The 20,107-nt window shown below is 51.2% G+C and overlaps 1 protein-coding gene across 1 annotated transcript in view; it reads left to right on the forward strand.

Annotated features, from left to right (window-relative positions):
* The first annotated feature begins 610 nt into the window (after positions 1-610).
* Positions 611-20,107, forward strand: part of PLA2G4E (phospholipase A2 group IVE) — a 41,024-nt gene continuing 21,527 nt past the window's right edge. The window contains exons 1-6 of the mRNA XM_061180445.1: positions 611-706; positions 7,380-7,452; positions 13,033-13,169; positions 16,701-16,832; positions 17,871-17,911; positions 19,843-19,885. Of these exons, the coding sequence (XP_061036428.1) occupies positions 611-706; positions 7,380-7,452; positions 13,033-13,169; positions 16,701-16,832; positions 17,871-17,911; positions 19,843-19,885 (522 nt within the window). The remainder of the gene's footprint in view (positions 707-7,379; positions 7,453-13,032; positions 13,170-16,700; positions 16,833-17,870; positions 17,912-19,842; positions 19,886-20,107) is intronic.

A 20,107-nucleotide genomic window follows, 5' to 3' on the forward strand; every position in this document is an offset into this window, starting at 1 on the left:
ACTGCATGGGGCGAGAGCATCCCCGAAGCTGCTCTGAGCCCAGGCAGGGGCTGGGCTCACCCTTTCTCCGCCTGCCTGGGAGGGCGGGGAGCACTAGCCCTTGACTCTCTCCTCACCAGAGATTCAGGCGATTTACTTTCCTTCTTCATCCTCTAACTTTGAGTCCTGGTCATGGTCCCTGCCTCTCCTGAGGTCCCTGCCTACAGCTCCTGGGGCACTGAGCCATGGGGCTAAGTAGAGTTAGGAGGGAGGGCACATCCCCCAGAGGGGCACCTCTGAGCCATGACCTTGACAAGCTGTAGAGACAGCTTTTCCAAATCATGGCTGGGCTAATCCGGAAGCCTCTTCCTGCCGTTCTCTGGTGCAATGGACAGCCTGGTCATTCTTCTGGGGGCAGCAGACCACTGACCCTGCTGGTCCCTGCATTTCCAGGATCTGAAGACCTGAGGGTCCCTTGATACTAAGAGGCCTGTGCCCAGGAACCCAATCTGTCTTCCCACCTAAACCCCTCCCCGGGCAATCCCAGACACTGCCAAGAGTCTTCCAGAGGGCGGAGCTCTGAGTCAGAGTATAAGTTCCCCATCTCACTTCCCTACGGCAGAACCACACAATGCTCCAGACGCAGATGCTCGTCCCAGTCTCCCACTACCCGTCACACCCAAGCCAAGCGGAAGATGGCAGGCCCTCCACCACCTGTACCTTGGAGGTGAGGGAGCAAGGCTGGGTGGGTCCGGAGCTGAGAGCAGGAGACGGGTTCAGGGAGGGCTGGGGGCACTGCAGACTCCAGAGACATGGAGCACCTCGGCTAGGGCAGCCCCTGCCTGGCACCAGGGGACACAGTCTGGCCCAGTTGGGGCTGGGCTCCTGGGTGGATGGCCCAGCTGCGGGTACCCACGAGCTTGACAAGACTCTATGGAGTGGCTCAGGGACGTCATGGGCCCAGCAGCACCCAGGAGGACAGTGCTCAGCACTGCTGGGGGTGGGTCACATTTGGCCTATCCTAACGGTGAGCAGGCATTTACCTTGTGGACGTCTTGAACTGCCTGCTGTGAGAGTGTGTGGTGTGGTGTCCGGTGAGGATCGGTGCCATTGCCAACCTGTCTCCATTGGCCATGAAACACCGCTCCTGGGTCTGTGGTCCAGACTCCTGGGTCTATGCAGCCCCTCATGGCCTTGCAGAGACACCCCAGGTTCATGGGTCAGGTTTCCAGGGCTCTGGACCAGCTCTGCCTCGGCTTTCCCATCATCTCTGTCTTCCAATTTGCTGTAGGTATGCCATGGCAAGGGCTGTCAGCAGCAACATCTTCCTCCTTGCCTTCCCCCGGCCCACACTAAATCATGGAATGAGATGAGTGATGCCCTGAAAGTGTCTTGTCCCTTTGGGGTGGGAGGTAGAGACCCTGCTCAGTCTCCAAGGAGCCCAGGAGGGAAGCCCCATGCTGTATGGTGCCTGGTGTCCCGCTGCCTGGGCCAGGATAGACGTCGCCTTCTGGGCTGTGTTTCTCCACAGCCCTCAGGGGGCTGAGATAGCCTCTGGTCCACATGTGCTCCTGCCTCTCCTGTCTCGTTGAGTCTCCAGGAGCTTGGGCAAGGAGAAACCTCCACAGAGGGACAGAGCTTACCTTGAAGCGGGAATGAAGCAATTGAGAGCTGTGCCCATCCCTCTCAGGTCCTGGAGGGTCCATGACTCAGAGCTGGGATTTCTTGCCCTGACCTCTCACCTAGCCTGGGTGATAAAAAGGAAAACAGCCATAGTGGCTCCTCCCAGGTGACCCCTCGTCTGGGGTGCTGCTCAGACTAGCAGGGAAATACTCTGGGATCCCACAGAGTACCCATCCCAATGCTCTCCTTTTAGGGAGGGCCCTTGCCTCCTGGAAGCTATCGCCAGGCTGGTCTGAGCTCTGAAACAGGTGTTGCAGGGAACTGACGGATACACCCAGCTCTCTAGGGAGGAAGAGGTGGCATCACCAGCCGGGCCTGCCCTGAGAAGCCCCGCGGAGGGGAGTTCCCACAGGTTCCCCGGGAGTTGTCCTCCCTCGTCAACACCCAGACCTCATGCGCTGGTGTGGTTAGGGTATGTCTGACCCTAACCACTTCTGAAACAGTGTTGTCAGACCCTCCTCCCAACCCTCACCCGCACCTGGGAGCCAGGCCCTGGGAGCCCATCTGTAACTAAATATTCTTCTAATTTGTGATGATAGCTAGTTTCTTGGGGTGTGAGGACAGTCCCCAAAATGGGAGCTGAGGGTTTTACTCCTGCCTCTGCTATTAACTAGTCTAGTGCATGACCTGGAGCAAGCTTTTAACTGAGTTGGTTAATTCACGGTGAGAGCCAGCCTCCAGGTGGACGGAAAGGGCTCGGCCCTGCAATCAGGTGGATCTGCATCTGAGTCCTGGCCCCACCCCTTCTGGGCTGCGTGACCCCATGTGAGATGCAAGCTCTCTAACCTCGGTCTTCTCCTCTGCAAAGCAGGATAATAGTACCTTCCTCAGAGTCTGGTTGGGATGGGGGGCGGTAGTTTAGAACAGATGCAGCAACCCCAGGCAGAGCAGAGCCCAGCGCACTAGAGGAGGGTAATGAATTGTATTCCCAACTTCCCCGCCAAAGTCCTATCTCTAAAGTGAGGGTTTGGGAAGGGGTAATATTGGATTGCACAATAGCCAGTGCTGAGAGTCAAGCTCTTTTCCTTATGAGCTGGCAAGATGCCCCTGTCCTGAGGAGTTTTCGGGGGAAATGGAGTCCTGGCAAGTCCAGCCCCAGGGACCGAGGCGGGGGAGGAGGCTGGAGCCAGGTATGTCTGCAGCCTAAGCAGTGACTTCCCAGCAAACTGCCATCCAGCCACCCTCCCTGCACAGCTGTTCTGGTTATTAAAGTGTCTAAATACACTTCTCCACTGGTTGCCAAATAATCCCTGCCTTCAGTTCTAGCCCCCTGAGTGCTCCCTGGTCCTTATCCCAGGACCCTCCAATACCCCCATGAACTGGAGGATTACTGCCCATCCCAACTCCAGGGCTGCAGCCTAGCCATGCCTGTTGTTAAACTTTCAACCTGATACCCAGCCAGGGCATCCTATTGGAGGGATGAGCTTGTCCAAGTCCCTGAAGTTCTTACCTGGATCCCGTAAGCTACCCCGTACACTTGGGTTCCGTAAGCTCACTGGTTTCAGGTTCCCATAGTCACAGACGCTGTACTTTGATCTATTACGTCTTTCTACTGTATTACGTCTTTCTATGTCTTTCTATTCGTTACCTCTGGGGCCATGAAGTTTTGCTTATGTCTAGCACCACTCCAATTGAGCTGATTATATCAGGAGCAAAATATGTACACTCATGTTAATCCCAGAAGGTCATTTTTCACAGACCTCATTTCTGGAATCATCTGGGCCCAAGACCTGAGTCCCATGTTCCCACTGCCTTCCTCTCCGCACGGCCCCTCTAGGCTCTCTCTCAAACCCTCCAGGCTCTGGCTCCCTGCTGGCAGATGTAGGAGTGCTTTGCAGAGTGCTTTGCAATTGGGTGTCTTCTGCAAATTCCTGGGCTAAGGGTGTAATCTGATGCTCCAGGCTGACCACAAAGGAGCCATCTGTGGCTGCTAGAAAGCGAGAACTTCTCCAAGTACCCTTACAGTTCTGATGTGCTCTGGCTGTTTAAAAAAGAGAGAGGTGGGGCTTCCCTGGTGGCGCAGTGGTTGAGAGTCTGCCTGCCAGTGCAGAGGACACGGGTTCGAGCCCTGGTCTGGGAAGATCCCACATGCCGCGGAGCAACTAGGCCCGTGAGCCACAATTACTGAGCCTGCGCGTCCGGAGCCTGTGCTCCGCAACAAGAGAGGCCGCGATAATGAGAGGCCCGCGCACCGTGATGAAGAGTGGACCCCACTTGCCACAACTAGAGAAAGCCCTCGCACAGAAACGAAGACCCAACACAGCCATAAATAAATTAAAAAAAAAAAAAAAAAGAGAGAGGTGATGAGATGTGTCAGAAGAGCACTGTAAATGGAAGGACTGCCAGAGTGTGGGGATTATTTGGGGGCCTTGGGGGAATGAAGGGTGAAAAGAAGACTCTGCCAGGAAAATAGATTTTCAGAGGACAAGACCAAGCACGAGGAGATCAGCGCAAGCAGCACCTGTCTTCGTGTTTGCCAATGGTCGCTTTCAAGTAAGGTGACAGTATAATTGTGGTTATGAACATGGGCTTAAGAATTAGAACTGGATTCACACTCAGTTTCCTTTGATTCTAGCTGAGTGCCCGAAGTCACAGGACTTAGGCTCAGGTTCTCTATCTGTAAAGCAAGGCTAATAGGAAGATAAAATGTAGAGATTATATACACAACACTTAGCATTTGGAAGACACTCAGCAGATGGTAGCTGTGTTGTTAATGGGGCTGAGTTAGAGTAGAAGGAAATGGTCAGCCTCATCGGAAGGTATCGTGTTAGATGACAGCAGAGAGCTTTTCCTGGAAGGCAGGGAGACCTCAAGTGAGGTCCTGCGGGAAGCTGTGGTTGCTCATTCTCTCCCAGTGAAGACACAAGGGAGCTGGGCAGGGCCAAGGGCAGCCCCTCCTGGAGGCGGGAGAAGACTTGTGATGGCCAAGAGGGTCGTGACCCTGGGTTCAGAGACATTAGGAGTGACCCCTACCTGGGCTGAGGCCTCAGGCGGCTCCCCACTTGTAGCCCTCTAGCTGCCTTCTGAGAAAGTGGGCCAGGGGGAACAGGTTTCACCAGAATTGCTCTCCTGGACGAAAGCTGACTCCTGCCTCCTCACCAGATCAAACCAGGACACATGCTCTGCCCAGGTGGGGAGTGAGAATGAGGAGCCCACGTGCCCAGAGGCTGGCCAAAGGCTGAGCCGTATTTCCAGAACCAGAAGAGAAGCAGTGTGTGCGACCTTTGGCCCAGTTACAAAGCTCAAAAGGCAATCCCATTAGAGCAAGTTATTGATCATGAATATATTCAACATTTCAGAGTTAATCTCACAGAAGGAATCCTCAGACCTGTATGTGTCTGTCAGTGTGGCTTTTGTTCCGATTTTGAGGCAGCTGTTGGGGAGAGAGGAGGAAGAAGCCCTAAAACTGACGTATGTATCTATCTCAGGGACTAAGCAACTGTCTTCCCAGCCATCGTCCTATTGTTCCTGGTCAGAATTAAGCCCCAGAAGAGGCTGGAAGGACAGCCATCAAAATAACAGTTCTCATGACAAGGAAAAAAAAAATTTTAACTATGTGTGATGATGGATAACTAAACTTCTTGTGGTAATCATATGGCAATACTAAATACATATATCAAATCATTATGTTGTATACCTCAACCTTATACAGTGTTATATGTCAGTTATTTCTTAACTTTTAAAAAGATGGCAATACCTCTATTATAAAGGTTTTATGAGGATTAGAAACTGTAAGAGAAGTGTCTAGCAAGTAGTAATGTTACCAAATGCAAGTCCGTGTACCCGATGCACAGTGAGGCCAAACAATACCAAAACGTCGGAGTTTGGAGCAGAGGAAAGTTTATTGCAGGGCCATGCAAGGAGACTGGTGGCTCATGCCTTAAAAATTCCCAAATTCCCTGAAAGCTTTCAGCAAAGCCCTTTTATAGGAAAGGTGAAGGAGGGGCATGGTTAGTTGTTGCAGACTTCTTGGTGTCCGATCCTTTGTTCTTGAGGTCAGGTCACAGTCAGGTCACGATGTTCCTGTAAACCTCCACCAAAACAAATGTTATTCTCTCTTCTGACAAGAAAGGGCAAAGTCCCAAGGCTCAACTTTTGCCCTCCGAGGTCCAGGCTCCGGTAAGAGGAGGGGGGTCCCTATGTGGGCTGGTTCCCTGCCTGGGAGCGTTGGACCAGCCTCCAGTCTAGGTCCTCCCGCCAGTGCCCAGGCCCGGCTGAGGAGGCAAGATCTCAGCTGGCGGCGCCCTCAGGGCCAGATCCCCAGACCCTGCGCAGCTCTCATCCCTGAGGAAGCCAGGCACCCAGGAACCAGCTGGCCCTCGGGCTCCTCAGGCCACCCAAACAGGGGTGGGTCCCACGGACTGTGACCCATGGAGACCCCGCCGCCATTAGGTCGCAGAGGCGGAGACTAGGGAGAGGTTAGCTGCTGCTTCGAGGCCTGGGCCCGGCCAGTGGGCAGCCATGGCGAGGGTTCTGGAGCTCTGCGGGACCCAGCCCTCAGCCTGTCCCCCAGGCGCCCAGCTCACCCGCTGGCCTGAGGCTGGAGGGCCCTGGGGAGAAGGCCGCTGTCCACCTCCACTGCACTCTCTGCTGCAGGACCCCCGCGAGGCTGACTGAGCGGGACCTCTAACCCCTGAGCTCAGGGTCTCGCGCTAAGGGTCGGTGCCTGCCCCGCCCCGCCCCTACTGCAGTAAGTGTTCAGTAGATGCTATTACAAATAGTATTATCTCTGATAACAGCCAAGGCAGATGAACTATCTGTGGACAGTCTGAGTTGAAAATTAAAATAATTATAAATAGTGACCTTCTCTGAGTGGTGGCATTATGGGGACTTTTTCCCTTCATACTCTCATGTTTTTCCCTAAATCCCAACGTTATATTTTTTTAAATTTTTATTTACTTATTTATTTGGCTGCGTTGGGTCTTCGTTGCTGCGCACGGGCTTTTTCTAGTTGCGGCGAGCGGGGGCTGCTCTTCGTTGAGGTGCGCGGGCTTCTCATTGCCGTGGCTTCTCTTGTTGTGGAGCACGAGCTCTAGGTGCCCGGGCTTCAGTAGTTGTGGCTCGCGGGCTCTAGAGCACAGGCTCAGTAGTTGTGGCGCACGAGCTTAGTTGCTCCGCAGCATGTGGGATCTTCCCGGACCAGGGGTCTAACCCATGTCCCCTGCATTGGCAGGCGGATATTTAACCACTGCGCTACCAGGGAAGTCCCCCAATATTATTTTAAATAGAGAAGAATTGCATCTTCTTTGAAGGGTAGAAAGTGATTCTAGTAACATGGAGTGGACGATGTGGAGAGTAAAGGGTTCCAGTTCAGAGGCCTCTATAAATGTCGTTAGGTGGGTTGGAGGAGTCCGATGGTGTCTGCCATGGGCGTGGGCTGGGAGTGGACAGTAAAAAGACTTGTCTAAGCCTGGGTAAAATGCTCAGGAAAAGGGCTTCCAATTCCAAGATCCAAGCAAGCAAGACAGGGACGGAACAGGCATGAAGCTGTCCCTCTTCCCGGGTGTGCTGGCTCAGAGTGGGGTGAGGACAAAGCCCCTCACGTCCACAGCCTCGGGCCCCCTGGGGACCAGAAGCATCCTCCAGAGCCCAGAAACACCGATGGACAGTGGGGAGGTTACTTGAGCCTGGGCAGTGGGAGCCTGTGCTGCTCTCTCCATCAAGGCCACCTGCCACGATCGCCCAAAGAGTGAGTCCACTGTCCTCTCAATCCACAGGAGGAGCTGTCTCCATGCCACCTGCTGACAGTGAGGGTCATCCGGATGAAAAACGTCCAACAGGCTGACATGAGTAAGTATCCCCCTCCCTCTTCCCTCCTTCTCTGCATCTGGGGCCAGGATGGAGACAGGCCCCGGGGGAGAAAAGGTCAGGTGTGGCTGTGTGTGTGCGCATGCGTGTGTGTGTGTGTGCATGCTCTATTTTCAAGTTGTATTTCAGACTTTGGGGTTTGTATCATTTTCCCAGGCCCCTCCCTCTAGCTGCACCCTTGGCACGACCGGCCCCTGCAGTCGGCCTCCTCCAACGGCTCACTTCGCTCTCTCCTCCCCACTCTCCCCTCCCTGGGATCCGTTCCAGGAGTAGCTTCTCCCACACTGGGCACTCCTTGCCTCTGCATGAGTTTAGGGGCTGTTAGGTGTGGCGGGGAAGGAAGGGCCCTTGAGTACCATGGAGCCGGCTGCCGGCCAGCCCAGTGCCCTTCTCAGGACCTGGATCTCAAACGGGTTCTACAGTGCATGCCAGGTGCCCCATCGTGCCGAGTTCCTCAGTTCAGACCATGGATGTGGTTTGACTCACCAGGGCTCTTTGTGCAGTGTCTTCTTGCAGCTTTAATGTCCCTTTCATCCCAGCCCCTGCTGCATTCCCAGACCACGGGGGCCCAGGGAAGTCTTTGGCTTCAGGAAGAAATGAAGGCATCTGGGTGGGCAGAACAAAAGCCCCTCCCTATGCTGCCCTCATCTCCCCCCACCCCATTCAGGGAGGAAGCTTGGCCCTCAAGGAGGAGAAAGCTCTGTGTCAAGGCCCATGGCTGAGCGGGTCCCCAGTGACACTGGCGACCACACAGGAATCGCCCAAGGGCTCCAGTTTCCCCAAAGCTCTGTTATACTGCCATCACCCCAGGATTCAATTAGCCTGGGAGAGCCTTGACACACAGGGAGGTGTCTATGCCCAAAGCAATTATAGAGTAGTAATAGAGGATGGCATTCTCATCTTGTCACCGCAGAATTTAAAACTGGAGGAGGACACTGAAAGCTGGGAGTAGCTGAGGAAAGCTGCTTTGAGGGGACAGGATGTGAGCATCCAGAGGCCTGGGGAGCCCAGTCTGAGGGAGAGGAGCTGCGTCCCCTCAAGCCCCTGCTGGGGGCCACCTGGGGCCAGACATCCAAACACCATTCATCCTCCGCACAACCTGAGGGCAGGGCTGTGGGGCCCATTTCGCACATTGAGGATTAACTGCCGAAAGCAGAATCAGTATTTGATGCCAGGTCTGCACTGCTGGGGGTTAGGGGAGACAAGCCAGGAGGAGGAGGAGGCCAGGGCCATTCAGAGGGTGGGCAGGAATCTAAGTGATGGGCACCTGAGCTCTTGAGGAAGGGATCGCATGACTTCCCGAGGGCTTATATGTAGATTGTGCAGGAGCACAGGTGGCAGAGGCTGACAAACCTTCTGGGAAGCTGCCGCTGCAACACTGCAATGTAAGGATGAGTGTGGAGGGCGGAGGAAGGAGGGCCCTGGAGCCCCAGAGAGAACAAAGGGATCAGGCAGCATTCAGACTGGGCCCCTGGGAGGGTGAGTGTCCAGAGCCCATGCCAGGGAAGCAATTGCAGCCAGCATCACTTTGGGCCTGGCTCTGTCACAAGGCCAGCCAGAGGGCCACGGACTTCTTGGGCTTCTCGGGACCTCTCAGGCCACCAGTGAGTGATCTGAGGAGCCTGGAAGTGTCCGCTGGACCCAGGACCTGGCTGCCTCTTCTGCCTTTCTTGCCGTGCCAACGTGGGTCATCAGACACCTCACCCCATTTCCCTCAGGGACGGCCACAGCTCTCACATGCCCGCAGCTGCCTCGCCTGCCTCAGCTCCTCTGGAGGCGTGTCTGTCCCAGCCCTGTGTGTCATGCGGGCCTCACACTCTCACGGCATGCCTACACCTGTGCGCTCAGACCTTCCCCGCCACGTCCAGGGCCCTTTCTTTTGTCTTCTCCCTGCTACACCCGTCACCTACAAGCCCTAGAGGTGGGGGTGGGATGGGGAGCAGGAACCAGAGAAACAGGCTGAGGTCTGCTCCACCACCCTCCTCTCCCCCTTCCCCATGCATGCCTCTGGCACACAGGCTGCCCTTTGGGGACACCCTGGCCCCTTTGGGAACCCCTTTTTATGTTTTCCTCATTTCCCTAAAGAACAGCGTCCGGGGGCAGCCATGGTGTCTGGGGGTGTCAGCAGCCCAGGTCACGTGTCTGGATCCACAGTTGTCACAGGCTGGGCTCTGTTGCTGCCTCACCTGGGTTGAGTCTATCCGAACCTCTTGCAGGTCCTGGGTTACCCTCGCCCCACATTGTGCCTTCCAGCTTGGATCAAAAACAAGTTCCTCTCTGGTTCAGTCCTGTAATGGGTGCCTGAGTTTCTAAGATTTCCAGGAGCCTGAAAGGGATGAGATTCAGGGATGAGATTCAGGGATGAGATTCAGGGGTGACTGCCCCATCAAGGAGCACACCACCCAGCCCTGGGCCAGGGCTGGGAGAAAATCGGCCCGGAAATCTCCCCGCTGTCAAGAGTTTTTATTCCTCTTGGGAAAATAAACTCAAACCAGCACTCCCAGGGGGTGTGAGGCAGGTGTCTCTAAGGTATTAGGAAGATAATGTTCTTGACATCTGTAGAGATCATTGAGTCATTTTGGCCACCCACATTCCGGGAAAAGAGACATGTCATTCTGATGACCAAGCCCTCTGTCACTTCATGAAGAACAAGGGTTAGAACCTATCTGTGCTTAGGAAATTCCCTGAAGTCCCTGAAATTCTCAGAATTGGGTCATCCTTGCTTAACCACTCTTCATTGCCAGCTCGAGGGTCACTGCCTTACAGTCAGCTAATGATGCCCCAGATCGTCATCTGGGCCCGACAGCTACCTCATCATCCCTCCCTCCCCAGGATTATCCCCTCTTGGGCTGCACTCTCCTTCCCAACCTTGCGGGGGAGGAGGTGGAACGGCTCCCTGCGAAAGGACTGGGAAATAAGTTAATGCTTGACATGTGGGTGTCTGATCAATCCTGGCTCTTCCAGGAGTCTTTTTATCTTAATTAGACATTTAAGCCTTAGGCCAAAAATCCTGAAACTTTATTTAGTGGATTTAATGGGACAATTTTAGGCATGGACTGATGATAGGAAAGGGATGTTAGAGGGAAAGGGGCCTTTACAGGGCCCTTCAAATCATGCTAATCAAGTGGGTGTAGGGCTGGTGGGTCCCTGCCTGCAGGCTCCTTGTGCACAGGAGGCAGACCAGCAGGAGGTGCCCCAGAGCCCAGGAAAAGCCAAGGGAGAGGTCCAGGAGGACTAAGCAGGTCCCCAGGGAGTCTCCCTCAGCAGAGCCATTAAACATGCCAACTTGCCTATCTATATCTGTGGTGACTCAGCCCAGAATTTCTTGGGTACTGATACAGCCCAATAGCAGGAAGTTGGGCTTTTCTATCATTCATTTATTCAACAAATAACTAGCGGTGCCAACATGGGTCTCCTGAGCTTCCCAGGGTGCAGTGGGCGGTGGAGACAGATGCACCGACCTGCCATTGCAGTGAACTGTAGCCAGTGCTCCATCTGGAGGAGAGCAGAAGGCCCTGGGCTACAAGGGGCACCTGGCCCAGACTTGGAGGTTCAGACAAGGCTTCCAGAGGAGGTCTCTTCTGCAACCTGAAGGGGCTAACCAAGGAAGGGTGGCGTGAAAGAGGAACAGAAGGGTGTTCATTGCAAGATGGCATGGCCTTTGAGACCTACAAGGGACTGGGTTTGGCTGGAGTCTGGAATGTGAGTGGTGGCACATGTGTGTGAGTGTTTACGTGCATGCACGCACCTGTGTGTGTGTGTGTGTGTGTGTGTGTGTGTGTGTGTGTTTGGGGGCAGGGCAGGGGCTGGGGTGATAGGGAAGATGGAAAGATGAAGCTGAGGCTGGGGAAGTGGGAGGGGCAGCCATGCTGAATGGGTGGGACTCCTTCCTGAAGGCATATGGGAGCCACTAAAGGATCTTAAACTGGAGAGTGACATGGTCAGATGGGAAAAGAGCCCTCTGGTTTCTCTAAAGAGAAAAGATTAGGGTGGGGCAGGACAGAAGACAGGGCACCCATTGGGGCAGTGGCAGCAGAGATGAAGGTGGCTTGCACCAAGGTAGTGGCAATGCAAGTAGGGAGAAGTGGATAGGCTGGAGAGCTCCAAGGAGTTAAGTCGACTCAAGGTGAGAGTCAAGGGCGATATTTGGTGTCTAGTCAGGACACCTGAGTTGACGACAGGTTGGGTGTGGAAGGAAAGATAGGGATGATGTCATCATTTTCTTTTGATTCTGTTGGGTTTGGGTCATTCTTTGTGTTTGGATTAATGATGATTATGACATCTAAAGGACAGTGCCATCTCACCTCTATTCAATGGGAGGAAGGCCATGAATTCCAATTCATTGAATGGTGAGCCCTCACATATTAACCAGACAGCGGGGATGAAATCAGAAACTAGGGATGCTTGTGATGCAAACCATGGTTATTAAGTCTGATAAAGTTCTCAGTATAGAGACGATACAGGACTAAGTCAGTCTGGGGAGGGGGTCACCTCTGGTTCCACTCTCACAGGACATTATTAATTATAATTAGGAGGTAGTCTGGATGAGTCTTATCAGTACAGAACTCTCATCCCTGCCCAGCTTTACTATCTAGAAGACTCTCTGACACTGGAAACTGTATTGACTGTTCCCGTTCTCTATGAATTGGGTGGGTACCCTGGGAATGACCAAAGCAGAGTGCCAGAAGAGTGACAAGGGCAATCGTGGCACCTCTTCCTCCCTCTTCCCAGGTAGAATGGAGGGAAGGAGCTGGGCTGGGCTGCCATTTTTCACCATATGCCTTCTGCTGCTTCAAACAGAAGACCCAGGAGGCCTTCTTTCACTCTAGGAGGGCCTGTTGAGGTCACAGCCTTTGTCCTTCTCTAGAGCACTTACAGCATCATCACAGTTGGGTTGTTCTTTCAAATGAAAAATAAAGTATGTGGTCTTAGATGTGAGGGTTTCTTGGGTCACACACCCCATGTGGGGAGACCAGTAGAGATATGAAAAGCCCGTTGTGGTGTATCTGAGACATTAGTCATGTGCGGATGGTAGTCCCTGCCCCTAGATCCTGCTGAATAGCTTGTTCCACTCAAGCCCTTCCCCGCTGGGGCCCTCTAGGCTGACTCCCAGCCGATGGTGTCCTTTCTAATCCTTGCTGCTCCTCAACCCAGAGGAAGAGCTGGGCCCTACTGTGGTTTCCCTGGTGCCCTGGGCTAAGGCAAGAGATAAACTGGACCCTTGGGGGCTAGTCCTCCAGATCTTCCCCTGGCAGAGGGAAAATTGTGCAGCTGTACCTTGTCCCAAACCAACAGGTGTTTGCTCAGAGAGCCATGGTGCTGCTGAGAAGAGCCAGAGGCCATCTGTGTCCATGAGAACAGTCAGTGGGACCTGGGTCCCCTCTGTGAAACCTCTAGCCTGCAGTCCGTGACCTTCTCAGGGTTCTGGGACAAAGGTCTCTGGAGAGTCAGAGCCATGAGTCAGGAGGGGACCAGAAGCTGCCTTCTGCCTCCACACTCTTTCCTCTCTGGGCCTGGGTTGGCTCCTCACCCTCCCCTTCCACCCTTGTCTTCCTCGGACAGTAAGCCAGACAGACTGCTTTGTGAGCCTCTGGCTGCCCACCACCTCTCATAAGAGGCTGAGGACTAGGACCATCGCCAACTGCCGAAACCCAGAGTGGAATGAAACTTTCAAGTTCCAGATCCAGACCCAAGTGAAGGTGAGACGTGGGGGACAGCACCTGCCTGCCCTGCTTGCTATTCCCCTCCTTGCCTGCTTGTCCTTCTCTTTGATCATGTGCCGTTCTTATGACTATTTGTCTTTCTTTCTTTTTTTAAATTAATTGTTATTGGAGTACAGTTGCTTTACAATGTTGTGTTAGTTTCTTGCTTTACAGCAAAGTGAATCAGTTATACGTATACATATATCCCCTCTTTTTTAGATTTCCTTCCCATTTAGGTCACCACAGAGCACTGAGTAGAGTTCCCCATGCTATACAGTAGGTTCTCATTAATTATCTATTTTATCTATAGTAGTGTATATATGTCAGTCCCAATCTCCCATTTCATCCCACCCACCTTCCCCCCTTAGTAACCATAAGTTTGTCCTCTACATCTGTGACTCTATTTCTTCTTTGCAAATAAGTTCATCTCTACTGTTCTTCTAGATTCCACGTATAAGTGATATTATATGATATTTGTTTTTCTCTTTCTGACTTCACTCTGCTTGACAGTCTCTAGGTCCATCCACGTCTCTGCATATGACACTATTTCATTCCTTTTTATGGCTGAGTAATATTCCATTGTATATATGTACCACATCTTCTTTATCCATTCCTCTGTTGATGGACATTTAGGTTGTTTCCATGTCCTGGCTATATATAGCCATGGAAATATATATATTTCTCTGGATATATACCTAGGAATGGGATTGCTAGGTCATATAGTAGCTCTAATTTTAGTTTTTTAAAGAACCTCCATACTGTTCTCTATAGTGGCTATAGCAATTTACATTCCCACCAACAGTGTAGGAGGGTTCCCCTTTCTCCACACCTTCTCCAGCATTTATTGTTTGTAGACTTTTTGATGATAGCCATTCCGACTGGTGTGAAATGATACCTCATTGCAGTTTTGATTTGCATTTCTCTAATAATTAGAGATGTTGAGCACTTTTTCGTGTGCTTTTTGGCCATCTCTATGTCTTCTTTGGAGAAATGTCTATTTAGATCTTCTGCCCATTTTTTGATTGGGTTGTTTAGTTTTTTAGTTGTTTTTGTTTTTTTTCTTTCTTTTTTTTTTATTGAGCTGCATGAGCAGTTGGTATATTTTGGAGATTAATCCCTTGTCAGTTGCTTCATTTGCAAATATTTTCTCCCACTCTGAAGGTTGTCTTTTCGTTTTGTTTATGGTTTCCTTTGCTGTGCAAAAGGTTTTAAGTTTAATTAGGTCCCATTTGTTTATTTTTGTTTTTATTTTCATTACTCTAGGTGGTGGATTCAAAAAGATCTTGCTATGATTTATATCAGAGAATGTTCTGCCTACATTTTCCTCCAAGAGTTTTATAGTATCCAGCCTTAGGTCTTTAATCCATTTTGAGTTTATTTTTGTGTATGGTGTTAGGGAGTGTTCTAATTTCATTCTTTTACATGTAGCTGTCCAGTTGTCCCAGCCCCAGTTATTGAAGAGACTGTCTTTCTCCATTGTATATTCTTGCCTCTTTTGTCATAGATTAGGTGGCCATAAGTGCATGGGTTTATCTCTGGACTTTCCATCCTGTTCCATTGATCTATATTTCTGTTTTTGTGCCAGTACCATACTGTTTTGATTACTGTGACTTTGTAGTATAATGACTATTTGTCTTTTTTTAAAAAATAAATTTATTTATTTATTTATTATTTTGGCTGCATTTGGTCCTCGTTGCTGTGTGCGGGCTTTCTCTAGTTGCGGTGAGTGGGGGCTACTCTTCATTACGGTGTGCAGGCTTCTCATTGCGGTGGTTTCTCTTGTTGCGGAGCATGGGCTCTAGGCACATAGACTTCAGTAGTTGTGGCACGCGGGCTCAGTAGTCGTGGCTGCGGGCTCTAGAGCGCAGGCTCAGTAGTTGCGGCACACGGGCTTAACTGCTCCATGGCGTGTGGGATCTTCTCAGACCAGGGATCTAACCTGTGTCCCCTGCATCGGCAGGCAGATTCTTAACCACTGCATCACCAGGGAAGTCCCTATTTGTCTTTCTTTCTACCGACTTCTTGTCCTCCTATCGACCTATCTGTCTCCCCACTCACCCACTCCTTCCTTCTGCCTGTCTCACGCTTGTCCCTCTAGGCATACTTATCCTTCTACCCTCTTTCCTGTCTCTCTTGTCCTTCTACCTAATTGTCACTGGAACTGGATGTCTCCTGCCCCAAAATAGAGTGTGTTTCCAGTATCTTCCAGAACATACTCCAAACAGGAGAATGTAGAGAAGAGCCATTCTACTCACTAGGTCCGAGACCAGTCTAATTCCGGCCAGAGGGCTTTCTCTATCTTAAATCCTTTTTACATGGCTTTATTATTTCTAATTCCTTGGGTGTGTGTTCTTCATTTGCTGAGTTGCTGTTTCATGGTATTTGTCTTCTTCAGATATATGGTGACTCTAAGTTGAGCTCATATCTCCTGAGGGAGAATCCTCTCTTGAACATCCTGAGTTGTGACAGCTTCAGCAGGGTGCCCTTAAGACAAGCTTGGCCTCATCATGGAGGCATCAAACCCAGTCTTGAGGCATTTGAGGCTTGACAGCTCCATCGAGCTTACTGCTTTCATATTTTAGGGATGCTTCTCCATTCCGAGTTAATGACATATCCTTTTTGTTTTCAAGAAGGGCTTTATATTTATTGTTTTAAAAATATCTTTTCTATCATATATATGGTTTTTGGTGAGAAAGGGGGATTTCAGTTTGGGCTCAGCCTACCATCTTGAAACCAGAATTCGTGTTTCTTTTGTCTGAAGATCTATGGGGCTGCTGGGTTGGTTCAGGGACACACCTGGTTTCTAGTCATTACAAAGTCAACAGGTCTCATTCAGCTGGGAACCCCCAGAACCACCTCATGTCCATTAGATAGGGACCAAAGAGGCAAACCCAGCCCCAACCTACATCTCCCAGGATCCTTGGAAAAAGTGGCCTCAGAGGCCAATCCATGTCACCTAAAATCATTGACCTTAGAGTTCAGCCAGATGACAGGGTAGCTGCTCCATCCTTGACATACTGCTTTGGGACCATCCAGGAGACCTCTTTAGGGGCTGATGAGCCGAAGGATCCCAACGCAATCAAACCCAATCAACCCAATCATCCCAACCCAATCAAACCCTCTATAATCTTTGCCACATCACTCCCCTGGAGTGTGAAGATGTTAGCTTCCCTTAGCTCAGTTTTCTAGTGCCAAAGGAACTGTCTTCAGCTCCTGGGTCCCAATGCTGGATACATTCTATGTCTTGACAGGGGTCTTGTCTGCTGTGCCCTTCCATCTCTCCCCCAAGTGAAATGAAATCCCTCACACTTCACAAGACCCTGCAAAGCTTGCAAAAGAGCAAAATTCCCCAGTAGGAGAACTTTCCTCTCTTAATTCATGTCCCTACAGATGTCCCTCACACCTGAGCTGTGCTGGTCCCCATCCCTCAGACCCACCTCCTCACTAGGACTGAGGTCAGGGCCCTCATCCTGGGAATGAGTTGATGCAACCTTGGTAACCAGACTTGCACCCTCCGTTCTCCCCTAGAACGTGCTAGAGCTGAGCGTCTGTGATGAAGACACAGTGACACCAGATGACCATTTCTTGACAGTTCTCTATGACCTCACCAAGCTCTGCTTCCGAGAGAAAACCCACGTGAAGTTCCCACTCAACACAGAGGTGGGTGCAGGTGCCCCAGCCCTCAGCCTCCTGCTTCACGAGGGGCAGCTGGTTATTCCTATGATGCTGTTCTAAGGGATCCTCTCTCTGTAGCCAGGTCAGGAGAAGACAGCACTGCTGTTCAAATCCCAGCGCTTTGGCTTACTATCAATAGCTCTGTGACCCTGCAGAAATTACTTAATTCCTCTGAGTTCTGTTTCCTCGTCTATGCAATAGTGATAATAATACCTACCACACAGGGTCACTGCGAGGCTTAAATGAGAATACATAATTAAGGCATCTAGCACTGTTCACAGTACAAAATGGAGACAGAATAAGTGTTGATTCCCTTTCTTCCCTCAGAGTCCTGCTTCTGGGATGGTCCCAGGGGACAGAGGACAGATAAGGATAAAGGAGTGCAAATCTGCAAATCAGAAAAAGTCAGAGCTGAAAAGGCCCAGGATGTTATCAATTCATTCAACAAGTATTTGAATGCCCTATGGGCCAGGCACTGTTCCGTGCACTGGGGACACCTCAGGGACAAGCATCCCTGCCCTCACCTGGCTTATACTCTGTGGGGAAATTAAGGTCCAGTGAGGGAGGCCATGACTTCCTGAGGTTACACAGCAAGAGATGCAAAGCAGTAGCTGAAGGAAGGGGCTCCTAGCCTTCAGAGTTGAGCTTGCTGGGGGCAATATCTCCCTTGCCCCAGGCCCTGAGCCCCTTGGGGAAGAAGGAGAGCAATGGACGCTGGAGGGAGAAGATGAAAGGAAAATGTTCTGGGGCAGAGAGATTTACCTGCTGGGGCTAGGGGTCAACTCCACACCCTGACCCTGCCCTGGGTGGTCAGTGATGTTCCTGGTATCAAAGACTTGGGGACAGAGGGAGGCAGAGGGGACAAAAAGAGCCAGGAGCAGCTGCCCCCACTCCAAGACAGCAGGACAGCCATGTGCAAAGGACAGGGGCAGGTCCACAGGGTCTCCTGGGATGGCACAGGATCCTGGTCTGTAGAGAGGTGTAGACACAGCTCACAACTGCAGTCTCTTCCTCCCCCTGCAGGGCATGGAGGAGCTGGAGGTGGAGTTCCTGCTGGAGGAGAGGTGAGTAGGACCCAACCCCCCAGGATTCCACCAAGGTCCTGACCCCAAAGCAGCTTCTGGGCACAGGCATTGTGCAGCTGGGTCCTCCTTTCTGCAGTTCCCCACCCCCACTTCTACGCCCACCCCTGACGCTCCTCACTGTGCATCAGAATCACTTGGGAACTTCTAAATCCCATAGGTGCCTGGGCCCCACCCCTTCTCATCCAGGTCTACCGATGTCAGTATTGCTTTAAAGATCTAGTACTCTGGCCAAATCACCTGCCTCAGCTCCCCAGCATTTCTGAGAGTGGCCTCTGGGAAGACTTCCTGCCACCATGGGGATGGGGCCTTCTTGAGGCCATGCTGAGAAAGAGGTCAGGACCAAGGCATCTCCTCCTGGACCCAGGACTGTTAGAACAAACTCTCCCAAACCCTGGCCTGAAGCAGAGGCCATGCCCCTCTGCAGCCAACTCTGGAACCAAGTCAAGGGGAGGCTCAGGACAGAGATGTGGGGTTATTTCTCATCATGTCCAATTAAGAAAAAGATCCAGGGTCCTGGAGGTATGACTATGCCGTGGACTCAAGTGGAATTGGGTCACAGAGCTGGAGTGTGGGGAAAAGAGGACACAGAGAGAGAAAGGAAAGGAAAGGGTGGTGAGGGAGGGGAGTAGGGCCCCTGCCGGGAGGGGACAAGCCTGCCCTGGGGCAGCAGTGTGCCTTGTGATTGGGCAACCAGCTTCTTAACCCTGGCAGAACTGAGTCCCCTGGACTTATGATCAGCCCAGGGACAGGGGAACAATGAGAGGCAGGAACTAGAACAAGAGGGCTTGTCAAATTCCACCCGGAGAATCCTCTGCATAGGGGGTCTTGGAACTATTTGAGGTGCCTCATTAAAATCAACTTAAATTAAAATTAAAATTAAATTTGACAAATTAAAATCAACTTTATTTGTTCCACATTAAAGAAAATCTGGGCTCTCTCCTTCAGTTCTTGGTTTGACAGGACTTTTAGGGGGAAAAACATTCCTTGGGTGAATTAGAAAGTGGCTTACAAAATGAAATATGTCAGCACTGGTAATAAGAGTTGATCTGGAAACACAGTCATCTTGGGCTTAATTTTGACAAGGGAGGCTGTGGACTCCCCTAGGCGAATTGCAACCTTGGAGGCTTTCTCAGCTTTGTTAACACAAGGACATTTCACACTCACCAGGCCCCTTCTCTAGCTGGGTCAAAACTATTTGTTAAATGCACAAATTAAATAAAGCACAGAAGGGAGGATGAGTCCGTTTTGCTACCAGAACTGTTACATCTGCTCGAGATGGTGGGCTCTGGCCTTTTCTTGCAACCTGTTTATCCTCATAACTCCATGCAGTTGCATCTGGTTGGACATAAAGAACAGCTACCCTTTAAGGAAGAAAAAGAAAAGAAACTCTTCTACTCCCTCTAACCTATAAATCTTTTTTTTTTCTGGACATTCTATTTAAAATGTATGCCAGTTTTCCCCTTGACAATCTGCAGATCTAAGGTTTCTTAAGCCAATATTTTTCACAAGGATTAAGAAGGCTCTGCTATCTCCTTATTGACCCTACGTAGGCTGTTTGTCACCTTTGTGAGAAATCAGTCAAGAATGATATGACTTAGAGAATAGACTTGTGGTTGCCAAGGGGAAGAGGGGGTAGGGGAGGGTTGGATTGGGAATTTGGAATTAGCAGGTGCAAACTATTGTATACAGGATGGATAAACAACAAGGTCCTACTGTATAGCACAGGGAACTATATTCAATACCCTGTGATAAACCATAATGGAAAAGAATATGAAAAAGAATGTATATAACTGAGTCACTTTGCTGCACAGTAGAAATTAACACAATGTTGTAAATCAACTCTACTTCAATAAAATAAATTTTTAGAAAGAACGATATGACTGACCAGGAGTTCTCATTTTGTTTTTCAGCCCCTCTCCACCTGAGAGTCTCATCACCAATGGCGTGCTGGTGGTAATTGTCCTTCCAGGCTCCTGTGGCTCCAGAGGCCACCTGTGGCTGCTGCTCTTGGGAACAGAACTGTGGGAGGGAAAACCAGGCCCAACTTGGGCCCTTGTCCCAGAGCCCGCTAGGAGTCAGACTAACTGAAGCCAGACAAAGGGGTTGCGGGCAGTGGTGGGGGCAGCAGCTGGGCTCCTGCTCCTGGGGAGGAAACACCTGGACCAGCATCCCATC

The sequence above is a fragment of the Eubalaena glacialis genome, chromosome 2, assembly GCF_028564815.1.
Source record: "Eubalaena glacialis isolate mEubGla1 chromosome 2, mEubGla1.1.hap2.+ XY, whole genome shotgun sequence".
In the NCBI taxonomy this organism is placed as follows: Eukaryota; Metazoa; Chordata; class Mammalia; order Artiodactyla; family Balaenidae; genus Eubalaena; species Eubalaena glacialis.